This window comes from Labrus mixtus, chromosome 16 (assembly GCF_963584025.1).
Source record: "Labrus mixtus chromosome 16, fLabMix1.1, whole genome shotgun sequence".
NCBI classification, from domain to species: Eukaryota; Metazoa; Chordata; class Actinopteri; order Labriformes; family Labridae; genus Labrus; species Labrus mixtus.
The window spans coordinates 9,346,129-9,364,524 of NC_083627.1; the positions used below are offsets into that span (position 1 = coordinate 9,346,129).

An 18,396-nucleotide genomic window follows, 5' to 3' on the forward strand; every position below is an offset into this window, starting at 1 on the left:
ATCGGGAAGAAGTGACTGACGCTATATTCAAAAACATTTTTTAAAAGGTTTATTTTTGGGATAGGACAGTGGATAGGGTCGGAAATTGGAGAGAGAGAGAGAGTGGGGAATGACATGCGGGGAAAGAGCTACATGTCGGATTCAAACCTGTACCGCACGCTTAGAGGACTGGAAAAATTCTGGGTTAAGTTGGGAGTGAAAAAATGTGGCTGTTTGCATTTTGCAGCAAGTTTTGTGCATGTGTGGAAGCAACATATGATTACTTATTTTTTCTCACACTGTGCCTCCTCAGAAGTCCTCTAGCACCCCCCTCCCCCACACCCCTTAAGGGAGGCATGCCTTACACTTCGAAAAAAATCTGCTATAAATAATACTTCTTAAACATCAACAGGCTTCTCCCATAGCACATCAGCGCTAAAGCTTCCTGTGTACAACATTCACATGTGTAAATGCTGGTTTGATTTGTTTCACATGCGATCATATGTTTCAGCGCATGTGAAAACGACTTCTGAAGAGCAGTAACACTCATGAACAAAAGTAAGAGACAAAGACAAAAACCACAGCCATGAGCTGAAGATGCTACAATTCTACATCCAGCTTTGACGATCTGCAGAAGGTTGAAGCTCGTTGAAGAAAGTAAAATCATCCCCTCTGTAATTTGATCCATTTATAATGTCCAAAAATCTCTGACAGAAGATACAAGTCATGGTCTTTATACCATTATAACCATTATAAAGATGTTTTAATGGTTTAACAGACTTCAGAGTTGTGTGTGACGGAGCAATGTTTTAGCTGGTTTATCTGCAACAGAGCTATCAGGACCTTTTTCTCTTAATTTACACGGACTATGTTTCACTTTCATTCTGAATAAAGGAGATTAAAAGCATTCAAATTGACTGATAATTCTATTAAAAGGCAGTCATGGCGTATTCTTTTAAAAGAGAAAGAGTAGAGAGGTTTGGATTGTTAAGGGCTGATCGTCTGTAAGCCGAAGCATGACTTTTTACTAAACTTGAAACAGCCTTTATTTCACAAAGTTTGCCAATGAGAAGGATGTCACGCAGAGCAAGATAAATATGCAAAAGAGTTCAGCTCAAATCCAGGATGAAATGAGCTTTGCTAGAGGGAATAGTTCCGTTACATCTCAGCCTGAACAGGTCCAGGAACAGACGACTCCGCCTCCTCGTCCTTTTCACCTTGACTCTCTATCTAAGAGAATCAGCGGCCGTCTTTAACTGGCCTCATCATCCTCACATTAGCCATGAGCCAGCGGACTGAGCAGCTGCAGCTGTCGGCTCGGTGGCTGTGAGCCGGTGAGCTGCTGGATGGCACGGCTCACAGCCAGTCTGGAAAAACATGACAGCAGGAGGCCAAGAGTTTAGACGAGCTCAGTTTCCCCCTCAGCGTGGACTGCCAGGAGAGAGGGGCCGGTCGGGGAAGGGGGGGGGGCAGATTGTTTCTCTTTTGGAGTCATGAGTCGGACCAGGCTGCAGATTACACACACAAAGCTGAAACAATAAAATATAGCTGAAATAATATTCTATTTTCACCTTCATTTCCCCCCGTAACTGTTCAGTTATAGGTCCCATTACTGTCATAAGTTTCAATCAGGATGTGAATACTGAGAGTAAAAATGACTACCAATAAAAAGAATGAAAATCAGATTGTTTTCTTCTCATTTTCAATCACTGATTAACATTAATTACCATTAATATTGATATCAATATCTGTTTCTATGCCACTGACTCGGTTGATTAGCTTCTTGTATCTGAGTTCGAGCAGCAGCTCCTCCTGCAAGTTAAAATGACCATTCAAGTTAATGTAGTCTGGTGCGTAGACCGTAAATAATAATGGACGAAGCCTGAGTGACATCCCCCATCTGTTCCTGCAGGGGGCTCTGGAGGCTCATCGGCAGCCGTCGCCACGCTGGAAATCCTGTCTCAGTCTAACTTTCAGTCAACCTAACGACAGGCTGAGAGCTGGAGCCGAGGCGGGTTTTAAGACTCTTGACAAACCATTACATCACGCCCACCTGTCAATCATGTCAGCTACGTTCCTAACTATGGATAACACGTAGCGTTCTCTAAATCAAAACGGATACATGATTAAAAAAAAAACAGGCTGTAAACATGTTAATTTAGGCTGTAAAAACGGCTTTTCTGGCTGTGGTGTGTATGTGACTTCCGGGGCTCCCGCAGCCAGCTTCAAGGGGACCTACAACAAATTTTTCAACACTGGAAATTGCTGCTTGGTCTGGTGGCTTTAAAGAGAGTCAGCACTTTTACATGATGTAAAAAAACCAAAAGAGTCTATTTATTGTGTTAGCTTTACTGAAATTGTACTTAATGGAATTCCCCCAAGTCGGACAAACACTCCTAGATAAAGCGCTTGGGGATCAATTTGTATCCGCCTCAGGGCCGGAGTTTATTATGTTGGTGTTGAAACAACCTGAATTATTTGTGCTGTCTTGACAAATCTCGACCACATTTTCAGCTTAATGGTCTGAATGGTCAACATTTACAGTAAACAGGACACACATGGATGTCTTTAAATAGTTCCTGGTTTACTTTTTCTATTTATTTTTTACAACATGTGTCTGTAAATAGTTGATGGAGGTTAGCCCGTGAGTATTTTCGAGGGACATGAAACCAGAACCCGGGGCAAAAATCAGAAGCAGGACTCAAACCGAGAGAGGGAGGGAGGGAGGGAGGTGGCAACCGCTGTCAGCCAGTCTACTGTATAAATACTGACACACACTTGCATCAGCAGAACACACATGCACACACACACACACACACACACAAACACATTTACCCACAAACCCACAGCCTCACTGGAGGAGAGCCAAACGCTGAACGCGAGCAGCATGTATGACAGAAGGAGACATAATAACGAGAATCAGTTGAAGGAGAAGTCGTGTGATATTCTGGATTTTTCTTCCTTTTTGCAGCTAAAAAAAAAACCCAACAACAATGAATGTTTCATTCTGACGAGTATTGTGTTTGCATCAAAGACTATTTCATCTTCCTCCTTTGTGTCATAGGGCTCCATTGTTGTTCTTTAATAACACATGAGCAATCCACGCTGAGGCACGGGCTCACCATGATGAACACACACTTGTAGTTTATTTTGACTCAACCCCACACAAAACCAAAATTAAATCACCTCTGACACATTGCCCGATGGGAACTTTTTTAGCAACCAGTTGAGACACCCACTGCTGGCCATTTGCAAAAAAAAAAAGCTGGTTTAGGTTCTTTTGCATTATAGCTTTGGAAATGCAGAGACTATATAAACTTTTTTTTATAGTCTGTGGGTTTAGCTTGAGACAAGCAACTAAATCATTTGATTTTATCGACACAGTGATGGTCCTTACGCACCACTTAGGGGGAGATTTAGAGGGTTGACTGATGAAAGTTGGCACAACTCTTGAACGTGATAATGTTGCATCAATCTTACATCTTCAGCAGAGCCTGTGAGCAGAGTGGAGATGTGAGAATATCCGCTTCTCTCACTCACAGAGCTGTTTGTTCCCTCCGCTCCACCGCTCAAAGCCGTTTCAGGCTGATACGCTCCATATTGCTCTGAGCTCAACTCACATTTCATACTGCTCCGCTCAAATCACTCACCGCTCGCTGCAAGCAAAGAAACATACCTTTTGTAAACTCCACTGTTGAGCTTACAGCAGCACATTTTTGACAGATTGTGTGCAATACAAAGATGCAGACACTCGAGTTCAGGTATGCTTAAAGCTCATGTTGCAAAGTCCAAGGAACAAAACTGCAGAGGATGAGGCAAAAACAGCACCAGATTCCATACTGGATAGTGTGTGCAGGAGAAGAAGAAGAAGAAGAAGGAGTCTTCTGTTATAAAAACTGTTTCTGTGTTAACATTATTGATGTTCCCTGCAGACTCATTTCCTAGTCGGTTAAACAGATATTAAATTCAGACTAAAATACTAGATTAAAGGTAAAAAAATACCAACAAAGCGGGCAGGATTGAGAACAATATATTTAACATTTTCTGTGGTTAAATGTAATTTGGTTAGCCGCGCGTGGCTAATGCTAGCAGCAGTGATAGCACAGCCAGTCTCTGTCCTCCCTGCGGGTTATCAACCACACACCTGTGCTACCTGTGGTTACGGTTGCTTTGGTTGATATGCAAGTTTAACCTGACACAGCCTGCAAACATTTTTATTTAAATTTGTTTTTAGATCAAAATACTGTTTCCGTTCACTGTCCTTGTTTACATCCTGGTTGTAGAGCAACATCCAAAACAATAGAATTTCCCTACAAAGCAAGGCTTTGAATTAAAACAGTAGCTATCTGCTCATTTATCATTTGTAGCTATATTTTTTTCTCTCATTGTTTTCAAAGCTTTCTTCTAATTTATTTCTCGTCATGTGTTTTTAAAGCTATTGTGAGGAGATTTCTGCTATTCACACAACAGAATAAAACAAATACTGATGCCTCTGTAAGAGCTACAAAAGAAAACTAGATCATCATCAAGAAGACTGGTAACTTCTTCTTCGTTATTTACAATGTCTAAAACTGCTGTGCCGGGGTACAGGTGCCAGATGAGCTGATGAACAATCACTGACAACATGCTGCAGAAATGCACTTTTTTTTTTTTAAAGGTTTATTTTTGGGCTTTTTGGGCCTTTATTTGAGAGATAGGACAGTGGACAGAGTCAGAAATTGGGGAGAGAGAGAGAGTGGGGAACGACATGCAGGAAAGGAGCCACAGGTCAGATTTGAACCTGGGCCGCCCGCTTGGCACAAACCACTGCGCCACCAGAGCCCCAGAAACACACTTTTTTTTTAACATTTTCTGTAGCAAAGTCCACAGTGAGTGATTCCTTTGACTGGCAAAATAAAACAGACTGAGATTTTCTGTTAAAAACACTTCCACATGTACAAGGCAAGATCAGCAAAGACAAAAGCTGTACAGTCTGTCCATAGGGGGGCGCCAAAATTCACAATAACAGAAAGTTCCAGACAGGAGCTTTAATATATTTTTTAAATTTTGCTGGAAAAAAAAAAAGGTTTTTCTATCTCACATTTTCCGCATTATTTTTATTCTTTAATTAAACACTGTTTGTGTAACGCCAACAATAAAAAGGTGTGGGCCAATCATTCATCATCAGAGCAGCTTCAGTGCTGCTGTCGGCCATTATTCTGTCACCGTGCTGGAGGTGAACGAGCCTTAAACAAGTCATTGTTGTGAGACAACTGTGTGGAAAGCTGACAGCCTGTCGGGACAATGGTGACATTGTTCAGAGCTGTGGGTGAAGGAGCGCGTGTGGAGGGAGGGGGCTGGGCTGAATAACTATAGGGCATCACTCTCTCGCTCACTCACTCACTCACTCTCTCACTCACTCACCTTGGGTGGTTTGAAGGGGTAGTCTGGTGTGAAGGCGATATCCAAGAAGAAGACCCCTCCCTCGTACACGGAGCCTGGAGGGCCCAGGATGGTCGACCTCCACTCGTAGATGTTGTCTCCTTTAGGACCGGCACTGTGAAGGAAAAAAAAAAAAAAAAAGAGGAGAAATGTAATCTAAGAGCAGCGAGGAAAGTGTACCTTCTAATGGTGCAACTGGATTCAGTGTGCGGCGGTGAGGGAGAGAATAAATAAAGTGAGAGATTATCAGCTGTTCAATCAGCCGCACAGAGCTGCTGTTTCAGCCTCTTATCCATTAGAAGATTACGCTCCAGTGTATGTTACAAAGACTGCGTGTGTAGGCCGGGAAAAAATGATGAGTATGATCAGTGTCATGTGGATGACTGATCTGTCTGGGATGTGAAGGCAAGCATGAAACACACACCGCCCTACACACTACACACTACACACACACTCATAAACAGGAAGGTGTTGAGAGCAGCAGCGGCAGCAGCTCTGTTTCCTCGGTCTTCATCAGCGATTCACCGCTGGGCAGCTGGCTGCTGCCGAGCTCCATTGTTACCTTTATTCTCGCTACAAAAACACATGCACACACACACACACACACACACACACACACACACACACACAGACACACACACACAAACAGACAGGCACGCACACAGCTGCGAGAAAAGAGGCTCTAATCCAATTCCATTTTCTATTGGAATTAAGCCAGATGCCCCTGTTGGTTCCTTGTATTACTTTTACTTTCATCATTTACACACACAGATAAAGGCAGAGAGCGAGCAGGAAGAGAGGAAGTGTGTGTGTGTGTGTGTGTGTGTGTGTGTGTGTGTGTGTGTGTGTGTGTATGAAAGAGAGAGAGAGTGAGGCACATAAATGTAAGATGAGAGCCTGAGTGGAGTCGCTCATGTGAAACAGCAGCCTGTTGTAAAGCACCAGGCCTCTGCAGACCTATTTTTTGTCAGCGTGTGTTTGGACACAGAGAGGAATTAGGGGGAGCGGGCCGGAGGAAAAGATGCCGGCATGTTTCCCTGCTCGGATAAAAATAGGCCGGAGAGCGATCGCGCGATGGGGCCGACGGGAGGGAACCGTAAATCGCTCCGCTCAGCAGGAGGCGGTGCCCCCGATGTGACTCCGTGCAGAAATCTACGTTTGTGTGGCAGAGTCTGATGCTTGCAGAGCAGCAATGACAGATGGGGTTCAACCTCGATACGGTGAAGATATTAATCTTTCATTATCACAACAGCAGTCACTCAAGCACTTAACCTCAATGCTTCAAGCATTTTATGTGTGTTTGTTAGGATTATTAAGGTTGTTACAATGCCAGAGTTCTGATGCAATACTACTTGAACTTGAACAATATCAACAAGTTTTAGAGCAACAAAAACAGAGGTCCAAAGTACCCGGTATTGGATAATTTCTTGTTTCAGTGGGAGTGAAGGAAATCAGAAGAGAGTGGGAAATGAAACGTGGCAAAGAGCTGAGGGTTGGAGTCAATCTCAGGCAACTCAAGAACTAAAGCCTCTGTATGACCAAAACGCTTGGCTCACAGTCGCCCCAAATTATTCTTCTTTTTTATTACCAAAAAATTACAAGCAAACATTTGCAGTGTCTGAATTGCACAAATAAGATTGTTTACGCTGGTCTTTCTCTCTGTTTGTAAAAGATACTTCATAAGAAGATTAACCTTTATCGATCCCTGCAAGGGGAAATTTCAGTTTTTACACTCTGTAGTCATGCAACACACACATAGGCTGAAGTATATACACAGCTCCTGAGCTGATGGTGGGGAGGGGGTTTGGTGCCTTGCTCAAGGGCACCTCGGCAGTGCTCAGGAGGTGATCTGGCACCTCTCCAGCTACCAGACCAACTTCCATATTTGGTCCGCACCAGGACTCGAGCCGGCGACCCTCCGGTTCCCAACCCAAGTCCCTACAGACTGAGCTACTGCCGCCCCATAAGGTGGCAGCACGACCTGAGAATCATCAGCATTTACAGCCCTGAGGAATTGAAAAGACTGCTGCTGCTCTCTCTCTCTTAAGACTGGTGCACTCTTCGCGATTGTAGAAAAATAGTGGTGAATTGGCAGCGTACACTGAGCGACGTTTAATATCGTTTATTACACACGACCACGCTCCATGACTTATGTGCTCACTCTGTTTCGACCCGTCTGTCGGGCACAACCTGAGAGCTCACACAGTGCGAGTTAAATCAGGACGGAGCATACACAATTGATACAATAGAAAACTCCAAAACATGGAGGTTGATTTCACTTGACTTTCTACCCATGGCTCAAATACACACCGGCAGAAACACTCCGACTCTCTATCTCACACACACAACCTCAGCGGTAAACACAAGCTTACTCACAGTTAGATATTAAAAAAATATGCCAGCAGAGAGTCCGCAGATATTTCTGCCAATGTTCATTTCAGGTTCGGAGAAAAAGGAAAACAGATTAAACAGGCACGCCTGCTGATGCCCCGGTGATTTGGACTGATTTAACAAATTTACCCCTTGGATTAATAAAGTATTTCTGATTCTGATGATTCTGATTGGACACTGTCCGTCTATCTGTCCCAGCGGGGAATGCTCTCACGGTGAGAGTGTGTGCAGTCATAGTATTCGGGGGGAAAATTCAAATCCTAACTGCTTGGAAACATTGGAACGTTTTTCCAATGCCATCAATTATTGGGCGCAAGGCAAGCTCAGGTCGATAAATGCTGCTAATAATAGTTTCCCTGTGTAAGTCCAAATAGAAAGATCAATTTCCCTCTTCCCTTCTTCCCTTTAAGAGAATTCACAAAGTCAAGTCTGTGTTCTGTTCATGTTAATGGAAACCAGCATGTAAGAGCAACTGTTGGTGAGCCAAATCCACAAACTACCAGTGTTGGCCTCGAAAATCAAGCCATTTGTCAAATCATATTTAAAAGCAGATGTTTGAAAATGCTCTCCAGGCCTCTTTAGGTCCACCAATCCCTGGTGTTCTCCCCGTAGAGTTCCCACAGTTCAGCCTGCAGCATCTGGAAATATTTTAAGCCTGCCAGCACCGCCTCTTTGTTCTGTTCCTGCAGCCTGGTACTGCTCGCTCCGGCAGGGAGACGGCATTCTGGATCCAGAAGAGAGGGGATCAATATCTTCTGCCTGAGTCTGTCAGAATGATGGAGAAAACAAACCTCCACGAGTCACCTCGGTCTCCACTGCTATTAAAGCATGGCAACATCACTGTGTTAATATTTAATAACTGGGAAGTTATCTTTTAGAATCCAAATGTGAAGCAGAGGAAAATAAGTGCTGCTTATAATGAGAGCTGAAATGGGGATGATGGATCCGGCTATTTCCCACGGTGTCAATTTCCACACTGAAGACATTAATAATGAGCCTGCAGCACTCCCGCTGGAGGACGACTATAATTAAGATGAGGCTGCTTCCTCTCGCTCCCTCACAACTGTGACTCCTTCATGCAGCCTTACAGTGACCACTGGAAAAATACAAAGTTAAGGCCACGAATGAACACATGAACGTCAGTGAGTGAGTAGGTCAACTTGTTTATTTTAAAGCCCATTAAGGGAGGTTGTCATGTTAAAAAAAAAAAAAGAAAGAAAGAAATAGCATGAGGCATGCTGTGGTCACATCACATTTTAAAGGAAACATTGTCTCTTGCTCGCTGTCGGCAGCCAGAGGCCCCTCTGATTGGCCCAGACTGAGATCAGTTCTCTATTTCATGCAGGTAAAAAGATGACAGGTGGGTCACCAGTAGCGTGGCGGTTGATGCATGCCCCCAATGTACGGCGGGGCGGCCCAGGATCATTCCCCACTCGCTCTCTCTCCCTGATGTCTGACTCTGTCCCCTGCCCTGTCTCTTCAACAGAGGCCCAACAATAAATCTTTAAAATAAGAAAAGAAAAGATGACTGGTTCCATTAGAACTCTACATCCCCAAAGTTTGCATCACACACAGTTAAATGTCATAGGGCAGAGTGAAGTGAGGAGTTTGCTCCCAAACAAACTCCTCAGTCATGCATAATTTGTTCCACTTTGCTATTGTTGAACTCTGAGCAAACTACAGTCTACTGTAAAGCTGGATGTGTGGCGATAAAAAAACAGCAGCACAATTCAAGTATTCTAAAATCCCCACAGCGAGATACAACACTAAGGCTCGCGGGCCTAAAAAAAAAAAAAAAGCTGCATGTGTGAACGCAAACAGAAGAACTTTTCACTCTGACTTTCTCCTGCCTCAGAGTATGCTTTAGGGCAGCAGAAGCTCAGTCTGTAGGGACTCGGCGGTTGAGAACCAGAGGGTTGCCGGTTAAAGTCCCGGTGCGGAGCATGGAAGTTGGTGTGGTTGCTGGAAAGGTGCCAGGCCACTTCCAGGAGTACTGTGCACGTGCAATTGAGCAAGGCACTGAACCACCAACTGCTCTTACGCTCTTTCATGTGCAGCCCCCTCACTCTGTCATCTCTCCGTTAATGCATGTCCATATTGGTCCTGTTTGTGCATGTGTGTATTTCGGGCTCGTGAGTGTGAGCAGCATGTCTCTGAGTAACCAGTAAACCAGAATTTCAGGTCGTGCTTCCTGCAAAACTGAATTGTAAATACACAGATTGGGGCATCTATATTACGCTGTAACAGAATCAATATAAAAGTACAAAGACGTATTGACAAATTAATAAATGAGGTTGTGCTTCAGGTACAACATACAGTAGTTCAATATGTGAACACTGCAGGGACAATACTGTCTTTTGCATCACATACTACTTGCAGGGATTGTGCATTTGCTGCTTATGGCTGCACACTTTTTATTGCACATTTCTTCCAAGGAATTCAAGCGTAGATCTTATTTTTGGAAGACTGTAGAAATTCAATATAGTCTTTTTCTCACCATCGACTGCAGTGCCATCCAACACTTTCATATCACTGCTCAGATCCCCGACCCCTCCATCTTAGACAGACTTTCACCCGTTCTTCCCTCTTTTGTCGCTCTGCCTGAAAGCTATCTTTACTCCGACACGGCACACACACACACACACACACAAACACACAAACACAAACACAGGGCTTCATGAAAACAGGAACTTTCACTGGTGGATATGGAGGGGTGGAATCTGCTGCGTTTCCTCACCCAGGGCCACGGAGAAGAGCTCAGCGAACAGAAATAAAAAAAAAAAAAGTCTCTGCTTCAGCACAGAAACGCTGAATGTGACTAATGTTTAAACTGAGTGGGTGTTTGTCAGTCGTGGCTGAAACTGTAGCCGTAATGTCCTGTGACAGCTTGTTAGGACTTCACAGAGAAACAGCAGAATACTTAGTAACCCAGGGTGGTGAACATGTCAGACTGCTTTTATAAACATTTATTTAGCGGGGAAAAAGTCGAGCACTCTTTCACACATACTCCCTGCTATGCATTCAGACCCAATCACAGCAGCTGGAGGCTCAGTGTCCCACTCAAAGGCAACTCCACAGCAGTTGTCGTGTTGCTCATTCACTTTCCTTCTACACACGTTTCCTGACACTTTGGGGATTAAGTCGTAAGAGTACTGAATTAGAAATGTTGACGTTCGGATATCGACTCATGCTTCTGTTATGAAGACAACAGAGGCTCATAAGTTAGGCCATGTGTCCACTTAGACATTTTTTTATGAGCCCCAGTGTATTTTTCCACTTTCAATGAGGTGAGTGTTTGCAGCAGCAGGCCGCCGCCTTTTTTTGTGCGGCAACTTCGCCGAGCGCCGTAGACGTCACCGGCACTCTTTTCAAAATGTACGATATTCCCAGTATTTACATAACAAGAGTCAAAAATATTTGTGTAAATAAAACAAAACTCTTTACATGCTTACACTCACACACAATCCAATTCACACATCCTCCTTGCTCCGTGTCCGGACTAAGTAGGAGGGCAAACAGCCTCCGTTTTATAAACATACCGAAAGGGAGAAAACAACCTCAAATGTAAAACATATGGGAAAAAGCAACAGCAACATCTGACGTTTGTAAGTCACTGTTGTCATAGAGACAAACATGCACGTGCAGCGCTTTTGTTCTCAGTGCACAAGCCAGCGCTTTTCTACCCCTGGAAAAAAAAAAACGCTTGGTGGACTTATGGCCTAAAGTAAGTTTTAAGGACAATTTTGGTAAACCTGGGAAAAGATTCTAACTAGGGCACGGTTAGTAGACGTAATGTTTCAAGTTGTCACCCTCCCTAACGAACACTTCTAAACTGATTCAATAAGTTATGAATATTTTATCAATTCCGGCCCGCAATGAGGATCAAATGTGGTGTCTAAGCAGCTGCCCGCTAGCTGGCGCTGTAGCTCTGGAGGCTCACTTGTGCATGTCAGCCACATACAGTAGCAGGGCCACCCCCATCTTTTATATCTTTTTGTTGCAAAGAGTAAATTCATTTCTCATGCAGACAGGCTGTTTATGAGTTCCTACCTTAAGACACCTTCAGAGGTTAAAAATGGAAAAAGCAACACCTTAAAGCAAAGAATCTGTCTCCTGCAGTTTTAGTTTCTTGCTCAAAGTGGTTGTTCTAAAACATGCTTTTGTGCTCTAACAATATTTATGAAATGACTGTAGAGAGAATCCTCCTGGCCCCGGTCCAATCCAGAGGTCTAGTTTCCTCATTCAGGACTGAACACAGCCTGATTGGGACCGACTACATCTCTAAGAAGCCAGGCAAAAAAAAAAACATCTTCTAAAATCTCTGTGCCATGTCGAGAGCAGCCGAGCAGCATTCCAATGCTGCACACACACACACACACACACACACACACACACACACACACACACACACACACACAGAGTAACACACTGTGATGTTTACAGGGAGGGGGGATGAGGAGGAGGGGGGGCTGCACAAACAGGACTGTTTGCAGTTCAAACAAAGCGCTCAAACACACAATGAGCTAAAGGACAAACTGATGAGCAAGTGTACTGAGCTTCATCATCCCGTGTTCTGCTCATCATCCTCTCTCGCTCTCTCTCTCCTCAGGCCGACAAACACACAACAGAACCGCGAAGGCCAGAGATCTCGCCAAGGACACACAGTGCTTTCTCTTAACCTTCATCCCTTCTTTTGCAGTGATTGGCTGATAATTGTTTGTTATTGAGAGAGGAAAAAAAGTGGTCGCAAAATAAGGCTAACAACAAAGATACATAACCTGATCTGGTCCAACCAGTCATGTTAGACTGAGACGAGACTGATACAGCGCTAAGGATGGTATGTCCGCAGCAATTCCTGTCCTCCTTTTATCCCCCCCCCCCATATTGTAAAGGTTGGACCCGTCCAAGAGGCTTCTAACTCTCTCCACAACTCCACCAGTTTCTCCTCTTTTTCCACAGTCCAGGAGAAGCGCACCACCTTTCACCTCCTCGCCATGTTTACCAGTTTGCAGCTTCCTGTTTGGTGCTAGGGAAACTGCTCCAAACGTCACATCACTGAACAACACAATTTGCATATGCAGTGGTTCCCCTACCATTATATTAGTGGGGCGGCCCGCCCCCCAACACTGATATGACAAGACTAAAGACCTGGAACAATATTTAACATGTTTGATTTTATCGTAACGTCAAGACGAGAAAAAGAAAGTCTTAAGACAGCTCTGATCGAGTTTTATGACCACTGTACACCAAACGATGGAGATCAACTCTCGTGATTTCATTCCGTCTTTGGACATTTGTCTGTGACTTTGAAATCCCTTGAAATGTCTTCCGGCCAGTATTCCAGCAGCGTTGGTTTCCCACAGCTCCCCTTGATTTGAGTTCACAGCAGCAGTCTCTCTTAAACATGCTCTGCCTCTGTGACCTCTGCTTTCATTGGCATCATTTATCATTTCCCCCTGCGGGCGTATCAATGATTGCTTTAGCTAATCAATTCAGCTAATGAGGCTGAGTGACAGAGAGGAGCCCCGACTGTCCATCTCTGTTGAGTCATATAAAACAACAGTTTTAAAAGGCAGGGGCTTGTGGGGGACTTGGGGTTGCTGCAATTCTGCAAAAAAAACAAACCCAAAAAACATTTCCCTTTCGCTGATAGGAGATGTTCATTATTCCAGTAGGCAGGGAGTTATGAGAAATAAAATAAATCTGTTTAAATACATAGAATTCTCAAGACTGTCACAATTGAATGCAAGCACTTTCCTATGTTTGTAGCGGAAAAAAAAAGGACAACCCGCTGTTACACCGCAGGTTACACCCATCCACTCACACACTCATGGAGGAGGTTGCTATTAAAGTGACCATCAGAAGTAAATCATCTCATTCATACACTGCTGACGAAGCAGCAAGAGCAACTTGGTGTCATGTGGCTGCAGGAGCTTGGGGATCGAACCCCTGACCGGACCGTCCGGTTGAGAGACGACCGACTCTACCAGCTGAGCCACAGCCGGGTAAAGCAAGTCTGAATGTTGTCTTCAAAGTTTTCCGTTGTCAAGTATCCAAAACCATCTCTCTCTCAGAATCTTTCTCCCTTCAGGGTTTAAAGAAACAAAACAGAGCTCTCAGTGTGTTTGCTTACAGTGCGTTCTTGATGCCTTTTACACTTCATACTCAACACACACACACACACACACACACACACACACACACACAGTGTTATTATTGTATTCAGTACCTCAGCCATGTTGCTACGCTCAAGGCACTGCACAAATGTCAGTGACTCACCAGGGAGTGAGAGAGGCCACACCGCACAAAGCTACTACAAACAGGTAAATAAAGAGATATGTTCTCACACACAGACAGAGACAGAACCACTGACAGGAAGAAGATGATGTAGACATGTAGATGTTGTTTACATGTTAGTGAGGTTGTTTGTTTAAACTATGGGGGTGTGTTTGTTTAGCTGACTGAATGATTAAATCTCTCAGCTCTACAACCTGGATGTAAACAAGCACAGCGAACGGACGGATAGCATCTCTTTGGAGCAGCGTGTGTGGCAGTTTTTTGATCTAGAAAATGGAGATCGAGATCTTTGTATAGGCTGTGTCAGGTCAAACTGGACGAGCGAAGGATGTGGGTGCTAGCACGGCTAACGTTAGCCACACTCAGCAAACCAAATTACAATGTCTTCCACCCCCCCAAAAAAGATAACTATAAACTAACGACTAGCTAACCACACCAAAAACAAACAGCAGACCTAATCATTAAAGCTGGTAAATAAAAAGTAGTTTCACAAGGAGAATAAATCAATGTCTACCATCATCTTCAGTTTGGACTTGAAGCTGAGCTGCCTTAAAGGGAAACTTGAAGCACACTAAAAGGAATCTCCTGGAAATATTTCAATGCCTCGCTGACAGCAGGCACTTATGGAAACTCTGATTAATATACATTTCACAAATCAAACCTTAACCAGCATTTTACAAATAAAACCTGACAGAAAAGTAGCACAGCAAGGAGTTTAAAGTGAAGCTGAAACAAAAAGGCCAACAAATGAAGTTTGATATTAAAGCTTTATCTGATCTGAAGTTGAGTTCAGGCCTCATAGATTTCTTCAGTGGGGGTGTTTCATCCTGTGGGAACTATTGTAGTTGAAATATAAAATAACCCAATAGGCAAATGTTTTGAACTTATGGCATTGATTTTTAGTGATCCAAACCTGAGAGGAGATATGAAGTGACCAAAAGCCAAAACGGTCTTAGGTGTAAAAAGCTGGTATTGTAGGTAAACAGACAGGAAATCTCTCTTAACAGAACTAGTGAGAGGAAACGAGGTCCCTGTGCTTCTCCCGGAAATTCAACAGTTTCACTGTGTAAGATTTAACCGATCATGATCACAGAGCGCTCTATGACAGGCAGGGCAGAGGTGATTCATAACGGAGTATATATAATCTTGTAGGACAAGATTCAAACAGACAGGCCAGCAGGAAGTTGTCAGGCTCAGCTCCTGTTTGCTGCAGTAAGAGACTGGACCAAAGAGGAGAGGACGGCAGAAAATGAAACCAGACAAACCAGCATTACGTCTGCTCACTCACTAATCCCCTCTCCCATTCCAGAGTACAAACTGGATTAAAACCTCCCGACAAATGATACAGCAAAACACGGACTCAAATATATTCCCATGACACACTTCAAGGCCCTCCCATAGCATTATAAAAGAACCCATTTGTCTGAAACCATCTCTCCCAAAGGGCCCGGGGCTTTCAATCACATAAGAGCCTATTTGCTCAGCTCTCACCACTCCACACTAGCAGGGTGCAAACGACTCAAGGCTTGTCCTCCCATGGTGTTTAACTTGTGGAAGAAGAAAGGATTAGTCATTTGCTGACTCCTCTGCTCCTCAATTCTGGTTTGTGCTGCGCCGATTCCCTTCGCTGACCAGCCAATCAGTCACTTCTTTCACTGATGAGTTCGGCTGCCAATTCAACATGCTCAATCAAGTCGCGGAAAATGACCAACTAAAGCCAATGGTTGACCAAACACAATAAAACGAGAGCAATACATCCTCTCTGATGGCCTTACTCAGGTGTAAGGACCTTTATAGGGCTTTCACACTTATAGAAATCTCTTGAAAAACTCAGGATGTTTCCAGGAGGAGCCGGATTTTTCTCTCAGACTTCACTCGGAGTTTCTCCTACAAGACCCCCAGTATTTTTTCCACAGCAGGTCCAAGTGGGCTGATGCGAGAATGCTGCAGGATATTCAATTCGGCTCGAGCCAGCACAATCTGTTTTTGCGTCACGTCTTACCTCAGGATACCTCCCGACTGAAGAACAGCCAGGTCAGGAGAATATCCATAGCAGTCCTCTTGAAATTATTGCGATATTTTCAGGAGTGCATTTGTGAAAACGGCTCAGGTGGAGCTTGACAACACTTACAACTAACTACCTATATATCAAGATTGCTGATCATTTTAGCCCCGTGTTTCATGATTAAACCACCGCCTTCACTGGGTTTCTTCTGGAGTCTAATACACATTAATAAATGAATGTAATCAATGAAACTACAAAGCTCTCACTCAGCTTTCAGGACTGAGGATTTCTGCCAGATCTCACTGAGAGACTGAGAGGGGTGCAGGTATTGACTGACAACAAGCAGCTAGCTGGTATAATTAAACTATAAATCTCTGGAGGTTGTTCTTTGCCAGCTAGTAGGATTTTAAAGCCTAATTAGCAAACACTAACCAGCATCAACACATCAGTTCTTTTAATGAAGGGTAGACTCAAGCTCACTGGAAACGAGCCAAAAAAAGCTCCTGGAAGAAGAGAAGGGATTAAATCCCCTTGAGATAAAAGCTCTTTTGATTCCTTTGTTGCTTGAGCTAAAAGGGCTAAGTGTTGGCTTGCGCAGGCCTTTGTCCCTCTTCACTCGGTTCAGCTTTACATCCACAAAGCTCAAGTTCACCGGGAGCAAAGGTGACGAGTGGAGGCAACAGGAGGGCTGAGACGAGGGAGGTCGACCCTGGTGTAACTCTAACACCCTCTAACCCTTTGAATCAGCACTAAACCAACTACTCGTCCCCACTGTCTTCAACACGTTGCCTGGCAACATGACATCCCGGCAGTGATTCTGTGCATGTGTGTGTGCATTTTGTGTCACAAAAAGGGATTTCCATGGAAACAACAACAGCAGTACAGGCAGACACAACAGCGCGTCGCTCGGCTCACCTGACAACTTTTAGGTTATAATGGATGAAACATAAAGGCCAATAAAAGAAGAAATTCATCTCACGTTATGGCTCATAAAAAAAAAGGTCCTCCAGGGACAAATCAACAAACATTAAGCTATTGAATTAGCCGACAAGATCATATGAAAGGAATTGAGACGCGGATGACTTCCTAAATATTAGTGACAGCTCATGGGCAGGCGCTGAATCTAATACACTCCCTGCATGCTCGTTCTAATGACGCCTCAAATAAGAAGTGAAATTTGCATCAATATAAAGCCGTTGGAAATGAATTAGGCCGTTCAGACTTTGTGCATGATTTGCCGTGATAGTGAGCACTGACAGTGCAGAGCAGCAAAGCTAATCGTTCCTCAACTGCCTCATGTCTTGTCTTTATGAAACATCCTGATGCATCTTTTACAGAGAAGATCAAAGTTGTTTGGTTCCAATAATTTGGTACAACACAGCCTAACTAGGCAAGGCCGCATATTTCATACAACCCCCCCCCCCCCCCCCCCCCCCCTCCCCCCCCTCCCCCCCCTGCATAAAATTGCCGAGTATGAATGTGTATGAATGGATTAGTTACTTCTGGATGGACACTTTACAAAACAACCTCTGCCATCAGTGTGTGAATGTGTATTTACCTCTTTTCATTGCCTTTCTCTACCCTCTGATGGCTGCAAACTTATTTCAAAACACAATTTTAATTAATCCGTTGAACTACACGCACTTCTGATTTTTTTAATGGATTAAAACTAATTTTTTTATATTTTATTCCCACACTTTTTAATTGTAAATCTATTATGTTTCATCACTCTGTAAAGCACCTTGACTCACCTCAGTGTATGAAATGCTACACAAATAAAACTGATCTGTCTGATCTGCCAAATGAAGAACCATCTCATCCAATGATGGTTTATAGTTCTGGAAATGTAGAGATAAATACATGCTGGTCCTTGAAGCTATAGACAGTTAAAAGTAACAACCAAAGAGTCTGAAATAAATAGAAAAAAATAGAAACAAAAATGTCCAACCATACCCTGGGCTGTGTAGAAACCTTTAAACCATATATTACGAGTTTTGCTGTAAAAACATGAAATCATTCTGTTGACTTGATGAATGACTTGCTTGTGTTTTTCTGTAACTGTCAGGAATATGTCCCCCACGCAACCTATAATGTTGCACCCACAGTTATAATTTCAGCAAATGATAAGGTTGGATGTGACTCATTTCTCCCTCATCTTCTCACACATTCAGCCACTAAAGGGAGGCAAATGTGTTTATGATAACCTTTACCGCCGCTGTAGCCATTAATGGCTCCCATTACAGTCAAGAAATGGTCATTCATTAACCTTCCTCCACTGGCTGTGAGGAAATACAGCATATTAT

General features: G+C 43.6%; 1 protein-coding gene across 1 annotated transcript in view; it reads right to left on the minus strand.

Moving 5' to 3' along the window:
- The window catches only part of LOC132991164 (ubiquitin-conjugating enzyme E2 E2-like), a 66,068-nt gene that overhangs the window by 9,983 nt on the left and 37,689 nt on the right, over nucleotides 1–18,396 (minus strand). Inside the window, exon 4 of the mRNA XM_061059792.1 lies at nucleotides 5,383–5,515. Coding sequence (XP_060915775.1) covers nucleotides 5,383–5,515 — 133 coding nt within the window. The remainder of the gene's footprint in view (nucleotides 1–5,382; nucleotides 5,516–18,396) is intronic.